Consider the following 11,400-nt stretch of genomic DNA (forward strand, 5'->3'; position numbering starts at 1 on the left):
CAAGTGCCTTGAACTCTGTGTTTTCAGACGGGCGGAGCTCCAGCAGCTCCGGACGAAGGTCAGCGAGATGGAGGAGCAGAAGATCCAGGACGCCGCCGAGCAGAAGCTGCGACTGCAGGAGCTCCAGGGGTGAGTGACGGAACGCAAAGTGACAGATTAGATTAGATTAGATTAGATTAGATTAGGCTAGGCTAGGCTAGGCTAGGCTAGGCTAGGCTAGGCTAGATTAGATTAGATTAGATTAGATTAGATTAGATTAGATTAGATTAGATTAGATTAGATTAGATTAGATTAGATTAGATTAGATTAGATTAAACTAGGCTAGGTAAGGTTAGATTTGGTTAGATTTGGTTAGATTATGTTAGGTTAGGTTAGACTAGATTAGATTAGATTAGATTATGTTAGGTTAGGCTAGATTAGATTAGATTAGATTAGATTGGATTAAACTAGGCTAGGTAAGGTTAGATTTGGTTAGATTATGTTAGGTTTGGGCTAGACTAGATTAGATTAGAATTAGATTAGATTATGTTAGGTTAGGTTAGGTTAGGTTAGGCTAGATTAGATTAGATTAGATTAGATTAGATTAGATTGGTTAGATTTGGTTAGGTTAGATTAGATTAGATTATGTTAGGTTAGGTTAGGTTAGGCTAGATTGGATTGGATTAGATTATATTAGATTAGATTTGATTAATACAAATATAAACAACTTTCACCTAAATGTCGTTAGGAATTAATCAATTGATCTGAAAAACTGTATCAAACACAGTGACACATAACAAGGCGTGTGTGTGTGTGTGTGTGTGTGTGTGTGTGTGTGTGTGTGTGTGTGTGTGTGTGTGTGTGTGTGTGTGTGTGTGTGTGTGTGTAGTGAGTTTCACAGCCAAACGGAGAAGTACGAGCGAATGAAGGAGATTCTTCAGCAGAGGATAAGAAGTGTGGAAGCAGAGTTAGAGAAACAGAGAGAGGTACACACACACACACACACACACACACACACACACACACACACACACACACACACACACACACGAGCACGACTGGAGCTCCAGGTGAAAAGGACCTCTGAATATTTAGCTTTAGGATTATTTTTCTATCCGACCATGAGAATGTTTGTTTTTTTATTTCAAAGGTGCTGAATCGTCATGTTTCCCTCCAGGTGTTCAACTCAGCAGCTCAGGTCTTTATTTCTGTGTTCAGGAGATCAGAGCTTCAGAGGAGGAGCTCCGGCTGCAGGACCAGGACTTCCAGCTGGAACTGACCCGGGGTCAGGAGGACCAGGGACGCAGGGTGAGGTCCAGCCTCTCATCAGCCTCTCATCAGCCTCTCATCAGTCTCATCAGCCTCTCATCAGTCTCATCAGCCTCTCATCAGTTTATAGTCAGTCATCATCCATCATCCATCCATCCATCCATCCATCCATCCATCCATCCATCTATCCATCATCCATCCATCCATCCATCCATCCATCCATCCATCCATCCATCCATCTATCCATCATCCATCCATCCATCCATCCATCCATCCATCCATCCATCCATCCATCCATCCATCCATCCACCAATCCATCCATCCATCCATCCATCCATACATCCATCCATCCATACATCCATCCATCCATCCATACATCCATCCATCATCATCAGTCCATCAATCCATCCATCCATCCATCCATCCATTCATCCATCATCCATCCATCCATTCATCCATCATCCATCCATCCATCCATCATCCATCCATCCATCCATCCATCATCCATCCATCCATCATCCATCTATCAATATCCATCCATCCATCATCCATCATCCATCATTCCATCCATCCATCATCCATCCATCCATCTATCCATCATCCATCCATCCATCCATCATCCATCCATCCATCCATCCATCATCCATCCATCCATCATCATCTATCAATATCCATCCATCCATCATTCCATCCATCCATCATCCATCCATCCATCTATCCATCATCCATCCATCCATCCATCCATCATCCATCCATCCATCCATCATCCATCTATCAATATCCATCCATCCATCATTCCATCCATCCATCATCCATCCACCAATCCATCCATCCATCCATCATCCATCCATCCATTCATCCATCATCCATCCATCCATCCATCCATCCATCCATCCATCCATTCCTCCATCATCCATCCATCCATCCATCCATCCATCCATCCCTCCATCCATCATCCATCCATCCATCCATCCATCCGACTGGTAGACAGAGAGCTTTGCGTTGCGGCTCAGGACGGTCACATGACCCCTCCTCCCGTCACCCTTCCCTCCCGACCCGCCCCGCCTTGCCTGACCCTACCGAGAACCCCGCAGATCACGACGCCGCGCGAAACCTTGTGAAAGCCAGGGTCCAGGAGGGGCAGCGACTCTTCACGCTTCACAATCTTCCCTCCAGGTGGAGCAGCTACGTCAGGAGGCGGAGGCGTCCAGTCGGGCTGGCCTTCAGGCTGCAGAAGCTCTGCAGGCGTCCGAGTCGCTGCGCCGCGAGCTGCAGGCGCAGCTGCAGCGCAAAGATCAGCAGATCAAGGACCTGGTCAGGATCGACTGGCAGCAGGCGAGCGCCGGCGGTCTGCAACGATTAGCGTGTCGTCGTCCGAAACGTGGTGCTGAATGTTGAGTCGATGGTCTGTCGCAGGGCGGAGGAGAGAGAGAATCAGCTGAGACGCTAGGAAGGCCCAAGACAAGAAGGTGAAAACTGACATGAAGAAGTGAGTCGTTGACAGACGTCGGGAGGAATTGTTGTGACGACCATACACGTTGTTGACTTGACTTGTTAGGTCAGGCAAGGCAAGGCAAGGTCAATTATTTATAGGGCACCATTAAGAAATTAGGCTACGGAAGAGGATTAGGGCCAGTTCTAACTCAGAGTTCTGGCTTTAAACTCAATGTTCTGGCTTTAAACTCAGAATTCTGACTTTTAAACTCAGAATTCTGACTTTTAAACTCAGAATTCTGGCTTTTAAACTCAGAATTTTGACTTTTAAACTCAGAATTCTGACTTTTAAACTCAGAATTCTGACTTTTAAACTCAAAGTTCTGGCTTTAAACTCAGAATTCTGACTTTTAAACTCAGAATTCTGACTTTTAAACTCAAAGTTCTGGCTTTAAACTCAGAATTCTGACTTTTAAACTCAAAGTTCTGGCTTTAAACTCAGAATTCTGACTTTTAAACTCAGAATTCTGGCTTTTAAAGTCAGAATTTTGACATTAAATTCAGAATTCTGAGGCTGAAAGTCAGAATTGTGCCTTAAACTTTCCACAGTGGCCCGAATCCTCTTCCGTATTTGGCAATTCTGATTTCTTTTCTCTTTCATTGGGCGTCTGTCTCTCTGGAGACGTGAGGACGAGGTTCAGGCTCTGAGGACGCGTGAGGCTCGTCTGGAGGCTCAGTGTCAAACCCTCACTGAGCAGCTGCACAAGACGCAGGAGGACGTCCTCAGACTGCAGGCGGACATGGCCGCCGTGGCCGCCGTGGCCGCCGTGGCCGCCGTGGCACAGGAAGAGCAGCGGGAAGCGACGGAACAAAGAGACGAGTTCATCCAACGGTAGGAGACGAAGCAGTGCGACGCCACGCCAGCGCTTTTCCCCGTCGTACATCAGCAGACGTGGGTTCCGACTGGTTCCAAACCCGGTTTGGGGCTTTTTGTGCGTCTCCTTCAAAGGCTTCAGTCGGAGCTGGACCGAACCCGGAGCCACTGGGACGGCTACGTCCACAAGGTCTGCGCCGAGACGGTCGCCAAGGATACGGAGATCATGTCTCTGCGGGGGAAAGTGAACAAACTCGGCGCTGAGCTGCAGAGCAGCCGAGAGCTGGGCGACAGGTGAGAGCTGGGCGACAGGTGAGAGCTGGGCGACAGGTGAGAGCTGGGCGACAGGTGAGAACTGGGCGACAGGTGAGAGCTGGGCGACAGGTGAGAGCTGGGCGACAGGTAGGAGAGCTGGGCGACAGGTGAGAACTGGGCGACAGGTGAGAACTGGGCGACAGGTGAGAACTGGGCGACAGGTGAGAGCTGGGCGACAGGTGAGAACTGGGCGACAGGTGAGAACTGGAATCAGCCAGCGAGGCTTTTCCACCAGGAAGAACCAGGCTCTGGACTGTACCAGTGGTTTGGTCCTGGAACCAGGAGTCTGACTGTACCAGTGGTTTGGTCCTGGAACCAGGAGTCGGACTGTACCAGTGGTTTGGTCCTGGAACCAGGAGTCTGACTGTACCAGTGGTTTGGTCCTGGAACCAGGAGTCGGACTGTACCAGTGGTTTGGTCCTGGAACCAGGAGTCGGACTGTACCAGTGGTTTGGTCCTGGAACCAGGAGTCTGACTGTACCAGTGGTTTGGTCCTGGAACCAGGAGTCTGACTGTACCAGTGGTTTGGTCCTGGAACCAGGAGTCGGACTGTACCAGTGGTTTGGTCCTGGAACCAGGAGTCTGACTGTACCAGTGGTTTGGTCCTGGAACCAGGAGTCGGACTGTACCAGTGGTTTGGTCCTGGAACCAGGAGTCGGACTGTACCAGTGGTTTGGTCCTGGAACCAGGAGTCGGACTGTAACGGTGGTTTGGTCCTGGAACCAGGAGTCGGACTGTACCAGTGGTTTGGTCCTGGAACCAGGAGTCGGACTGTACCAGTGGTTTGGTCCTGGAACCAGGAGTCGGACTGTAACGGTGGTCTGGTCCTGGACCAGAACCTGAACCTGGTTGTTACCGGTGGAAACGCCCCCCCAAACACTCCTGCTGCTCCCCCGGAGCCTCAGGAGGTTCGTCCTTAAACTTCCTGGACATTGTCTTGACTAATCAAAGCTCTTATTTTGTCGGTTGGAAGCTTGAAGGAACAACTGAGCGCCGGTTTGAGCAGAGAAAAGGAGTTGGAGGAGACGAGAGTCCGGGTGGAGCTGGAGTGGCAGAGGCGCTGCGAAGACACCAAGGCCGAACTCCACCTCCACAACGAGCAGCTGATCCTGGACCTGACCCGGGCCAGAGGCCAGGTCTGCCTGGCCTCATATAATATATTTGTCTTTTTTGAATTGAACATCCTGAAAGGAGTGTGAATGTATTTAGTCTTTGACCGTTTAGATCAAACAAACTACACAGATGGAACATTTGACGGAGGCTCTTTCAGTCACGCTTTGATCTTTCTCTAAAGGCAGCGCTGCCATTTTTAGCAAAACCTGGAACTTTAAAGCTCCGGAGACATGCGTATATGATATGTACGCATGTGCATACTTGGAGAGCCTCGGTGGGGTTGTTTTCCAACTTGAAGCCGTTCGCTGGGTGTCGTACACGTGGAGGCCCAGACGACTTGTGATTCACTTTTACACGCTTGTAAAAATAGAAGGTCACGAGTGACTGACTGGCGGCTGGTTACTTCAGTTAGTATGTTCCCACCGGTCATACCGAGGAACCGAAGCATTATCTTATTTATTCTTGATACTTCAGAATCCATAACTGTCCAGTCGTGACCACATGTGGTCCGGAGGCGCTTCCAAAACCACCCAAACATCGGACCTTGATAATGTCGCCCTCAGGTTGACGCGTTCAGGCGCTACTTCCTGACGACTAAAACTAGGTTGTACTGATGAGTCTGTCAGGAGTCACGATACGTCCCGTGTGTTCTGTGCTCTAGGCTCTGGCAGACCTGAAACAGACGGAAGAAGAAGTGAGGGAACTGACGGTCCGGTACCAGTCCGCCCAGGCGGAGCGGGACCGGGCCGTACAGGTGGAGCGAGACCGGGCCGTACAGGTGGAGCGAGACCGGGCCGTACAGGTGAGTTTCCTCTGAGCTTCGGGGGGTTTGGACCCTAAAGGTACCCAGAAAACCCGCTGGGGGGTGTTGCTCCCTCCTACGTCACACTCGTCATAACCGGGTCAAGCGACCGCCCGCTGGGCCGGCGCTCGGTGGAGGCTTCAGTGCTCCACCCAAAACCCACGTCAGGCTGGAGGAGGTGGTGGAAGTGGAGGAAGTGGCGCCCCCCACTGGCACACAATGTTAAAGACAGAGTGTATAAGGCCTGTTCCTGCTGTTGCTCCAGTTCTACACCAAGTTTGAGATATTTTAGCAACTCTTTCATCTTCCATGTTTGATCTCTCTCATCCTGATGCACTATATTGATCTCGCTATACATTTTAATTCTGAAGTAGCAATGTGTTGGACGACAACAGGTTTTGTATTCATGCATTACTTTGAATATAGGACTGTGTGAAGTGTGTGGAAAAAGTAGTCCAGACATGAGGAAAGGTTCCGGTAGGCGCCGTACGGTAGAAATAAGTCCCGGTGTGCTGAAGGGTAAAAATGTGAAGTGTAGTACTGGTGCTGATAAAGACTGACCCTCTGGTTCATAGTTGTTAAAGACTGACCCTCTGGTTCATGGACTGGAAGAGAACAGATCAACTACACCCTCTTGTGGAGGAAGTCGACACTACTCCCTCCAGGTGATGGTGTCTGTTCCCCCCCACAGGGCCTCGCCGCCGGTATGGAGGTTCAGCCTCCAGGAGAGCTGAAGCGTCTGCAGGAGCAGAACGAGCGTCTGCGTGCCGCCATCACCCACATGAGCAGGCAGATGGAGGTCTTCAGCCGTCTTCCACGGCCTGAAGGCGGAGGCGACCCTCCAGGACCGACTGCTCAGACCTCCACCCCCCCCACTGCTCACGGTCGACCCCCCAAACTCAGCCCAGCAGGTAACGACGGTGACGGGACGAGTCCTTCATGTCTTGTTTTTTAAGCTCTGTGAGTCATAAAGGGAGGAGGAGGAGGAGCCTAAACCATGTGTCATAAAGGGAGGAGGAGCCTAAACTGTGTGAGTCATAAAGGGAGGAGGAGGAGCCTAAACTGTGTGAGTCATAAAGGGAGGAGGAGGAGCCTAAACTGTGTGAGTCATAAAGGGAGGAGGAGGAGCCTAAACTGTGTGAGCCATATAGGGAGGAGGAGGAGCCTAAACTAATACTTCTGATCAAGACCTTGATAAATCTAAACTGTATACTATTTGCTGATGACACACGTCTGTACTGTTCTGCTCGGCTCCTCGGAACCGTGGAAAATGAACAAACAATGGTTTGATGCCAACAAACTGTCAATAAATTTAAATAAAATTAAATATATAATTTTTTGAAATAAACAGACCACGTCACATGAAAAAAATGGTGAAATAGAAATTCAGCAAGATGTTTGTGAATCACTCTAGATGACAAAATGAATTGGAACTTGCATTTAAATATACTTATACATAAAGTGTTATATAACATTTAAAAAAATCAGTAAATCAAAATGCTCTTAACATGTCATATAATTCTTTCATACCACCACATCTCAATTATTGTATAGAAATATGCTCAATAGATCAATTACAGTAATTATAAGAAAAACTAAATAGTACTAATAAGAAACATAAGTATAATTGTTGGTGATGCATAAACTGTATATCTACTTGTACAGCTAGCGATTTCAGTTTTCTTTTTACGCGAGTTGTTGTTCTTTAGTGTTTCGGTGTTGTTTATGTCTGCAGATGATTTTTTGGGGAAAAACTTTGTGTAAACGTTGGAACATTTGACGTCCAGGTGAAGCTGCTGAACTCCGGACCGGAGGGACGGACAGCCGGCTTCGCCACGCCTGCAGCACCTCGCAGGTATTTACCGCCGCCGTCCTGCGACGTCCTGGAACGTCCTGCGATGTCCTGCGACGTCCTGGGACATTCTGGGACATCCTACGATATCCTACGATGTCCTGCGAAATCCTGCGACGTCCTGGGACATCCTGGGACATCCTACGATGTCCTGCAACGTCCTGGGACATTCTGGGACATCCTACGATATCCTACGATGTCCTGCGAAATCCTGCGACGTCCTGGGACATCCTGGGACATCCTACGATGTCCTGCAACGTCCTGGGACATTCTGGGACATCCTACGATATCCTACGATGTCCTGCGAAATCCTGCGACGTCCTGGGACATCCTGGGACATCCTACGATGTCCTGCAACGTCCTGGGACATTCTGGGACATCCTACGATATCCTACGATGTCCTGCGAAATCCTGCGACGTCCTGGGACATCCTGGGACATCCTACGATGTCCTGCAACGTCCTGGGACATTCTGGGACATCCTACGATATCCTACGATGTCCTGCGAAATCCTGCGACGTCCTGGGACATCCTACGATGTCCTGCGAAATCCTGCGACGTCCTGGGACGTTCTGTGACGTCCTGCGATGTCCTGGGACATCCTACGATGTCCTGCGAAATCCTGCGACGTCCTGCGACATTCTGGGACGTCCTGTGACATCTTGGGACATCCTACGACGTCCTGCGATGTCCTGGGACGTCTTGCTATGTCCTGGGACATTCTGGGACGTCCTGCGACGTCCCGGGACGTCCTGTGACATCTTGGGACATCCTACGACGTCCTGCGGAATCCTGTGACGTCCCGCGACGTCCTGCTTCCTGCCTGGTGACCGGAGGACAGTGCGTCTCGTCCTCCCAGGGTGCAGCGGGTCAGCAGCTCCCGGAGGACGACCTTCCTCTGACGCAACGAGCCTCCGGACACACGTCTTGTGGGCGGTGTGAAGACGTCCACGTCGTCGGAGGTGGAGGAGGCGGAGGAGGTGGAGGAGGAGGAGGTGGAGGAGGTGGAGGAGGTGGAGGAGGCGCTCGCCTCCTGCGGGCCAGGCTGAAGCAGGCGGCGGCCTGGATCGTCCGTCTGAGTCACGACAAGCAGCAGCTGATCGAGACGAGCAACCGCCTCCGGGCCCAGATCACCACCGCAGAGCTGCAGGGTACACACACACACACACACACACACACACACACACACACACACACACACACACACACACACACACACACACACACACACACACACACACACACACACACACACAGACAATGGATTCCCTTCATAAATATCAATGGGGTCTTGGACTTTCTCATCGTCGGCCGTCAGGATGAGACAAAGCTCCCGGTCGCCACGACAACATGTCAACAACATGTTAAAGTGTACTGATCACATGTGACCTGACTGAATGAATGAAAGTAAAAAATTAAAAAATCCAATAAATCTGGATTTCATATCTGCAGAACGGTTTGTGCATCAACTCCAAAACTTCACCGTACTTTACTGCAGCATTGCGTCATTCAACACCACCAAGTCAAGGATCAAAGGGCTGCGGATTATTTCTGATGATTCCAGATTAGAATGGAAACAAAAACAAGAGACGACTATTTGTTGCAGTGAAGCCGGCGACACCCTGCCCTCCAGAGAACCCTGGCCTCCAGGGTGACCGGCTGGCTCTGCTGGAGCGGCTGCAGCAGCGGCTGACCACACAGGTATGGCTGACCACACAGGTACGGCTGACCACACAGGTACGGCTGACCACACAGGTATGGCTGACCACACAGGTACGGCTGACCACACAGGTATGGCTGACCACACAGGTACGGCTGACCACACAGGTACGGCTGACCACACAGGTACGGCTGACCACACAGGTACAGCCAGTTTCTCTCTGGAACATTTACCCTTTTTATTCATTTAGTTTTTTTAACAGTTTTAACTTCAAACTGAAAGCCGGAGTAGAAAACCTGGAAACAAAAGAAAGATCAAAGGAAATGTTCAGCCGGACCAGAGAATTTTCATGTTATGATGTGAAAGAGGATGAACATGTGGTGAGGCTCCTGGTGAGGCTCCTGGCTGGTGAGGCTCCTGGTGAGGCTCCTGGCTGGTGAGGCTCCTGGTGAGGCTCCTGGCTAGTGAGGCTCCTTGTGAGGCTCCTGGTGAGGCTCCTGGCTGGTGAGGCTCCTGGTGAGGCTCCTGGTGAGGCTCCTGGCTAGTGAGGCTCCTGGTGAGGCTCCTGGTGAGGCTTTTGGTGAGGCTCCTGGTGAGGCTCCTGGTGAGGCTCCTGGCTGGTGAGGCTCCTGGTGAGGCTTTTGGTGAGGCTCCTGGCTAGTGAGGCTCCTGGTGAGGCTCCTGGCTGGTGAGGCTCCTGGTGAGGCTTTTGGTGAGGCTCCTGGCTAGTGAGGCTCCTGGTGAGGCTCCTGGTGAGGCTCCTGGCTAGTGAGGCTCCTGGTGAGGCTCCTGGCTAGTGAGGCTCCTGGTGAGGCTCCTGGTGAGGCTCCTGGCTAGTGAGGCTCCTGGTGAGGCTCCTGGTGAGGCTCCTGGCTAGTGAGGCTCCTAGTGAGGCTCCTGGTGAGGCTCCTGGCTGGTGAGGCTCCTGGTGAGGCTCCTGGTGAGGCTCCTGGCTAGTGAGGCTCCTGGTGAGGCTTTTGGTGAGGCTCCTGGCTAGTGAGGCTCCTGGTGAGGCTCCTGGCTGGTGAGGCTCCTGGTGAGGCTTTTGGTGAGGCTCCTGGCTAGTGAGGCTCCTGGTGAGGGTCCTGGTGAGGCTCCTGGCTAGTGAGGCTCCTTGTGAGGCTCCTGGTGAGGCTCCTGGCTAGTGAGGCTCCTTGTGAGGCTCCTGGTGAGGCTCCTGGCTAGTGAGGCTCCTTGTGAGGCTCCTGGTGAGGCTCCTGGCTAGTGAGGCTCCTGGTGAGGGTCCTGGTGAGGCTCCTGGCTAGTGAGGCTCCTTGTGAGGCTCCTGGTGAGGCTCCTGGCTAGTGAGGCTCCTGGTGAGGCTCCTGGTGAGGCTCCTGGCTAGTGAGGCTCCTGGTGAGGCTCCTGGCTGGTGAGGCTCCTGGTGAGGCTCCTGGTGAGGCTCCTGGTGAGGCTCCTGGTGAGGCTCCTGGCTAGTGAGGCTCCTGGTGAGGCTCCGCCTCCTCTGGATTTCCATTGTAAGAAGTGAAAAGAGCTTCTTATTTCCCTCTTCATCCGACTGTAAACTCATTAAAGTCGAGATTTAATTTTGACCTTCGGTAAACATTTCTGTTTTGTTTTTCTCAAACTTTAAAATTCTGGAGCTTCAATCAATTCTGATCCAGGTTTTCTGTCAAAGTGACGAGGAAGGGTTCACGTCAGATCAAAAGCCTCCTCAAGGGGGCGCCGTCTCTCACACAGGAGCTGCAGTTTGTCCTCAAACAACAAAGTGTGACCGACCAGCAGGGGCCTCTCAGCAGGGGGCCTCTCCCCAGCCCCCACCAACAACAACCCTCTGAGGTAACTGTAACTGTAACTGTAACTGTAACTGTAACTGTAACTGTAACTGTAACTGTAACTGTAACTGTAACTGTAACTGTAACTCCACCATGACTGTCTACAATCCATAAACAAGTATTTACTCTCAAGTCTAGAGTTTCAGCTCAAGTAAGATTGTCTTGCTCTTTCTTCAGCAGAGCTCCGATCAGAGAGCGAGACGTCCTGGTCCTGGTCCTGGTCCTGGTCCTGGTCCTGGTCCTGGTCCTGGTCCCCGTCTCTCGGGTTTGTCTTCAGAAGAATCCCTGCAGGAGCTGTGGGACGTCC

General features: G+C 51.2%; 1 protein-coding gene across 1 annotated transcript; it reads left to right on the forward strand.

The window, feature by feature from the left end:
* Positions 1–885: 885 nt before the first annotated feature.
* Positions 886–2,646, forward strand: LOC308145488 (uncharacterized protein; the record flags this gene model as incomplete). Its single annotated transcript, XM_080516944.1, has 3 exons — positions 886–965; positions 1,198–1,287; positions 2,425–2,646. The coding sequence occupies exons 1-3, from the start codon at positions 903–905 to the stop codon at positions 2,644–2,646; spliced, it is 375 nt and encodes a 124-aa protein (XP_080373070.1). The 5' UTR covers positions 886–902.
* Positions 2,647–11,400: the final 8,754 nt, after the last annotated feature.

This window comes from Blennius ocellaris, assembly GCF_963422515.1.
Source record: "Blennius ocellaris genome assembly, chromosome: 21".
NCBI lineage: Eukaryota > Metazoa > Chordata > Actinopteri > Blenniiformes > Blenniidae > Blennius > Blennius ocellaris.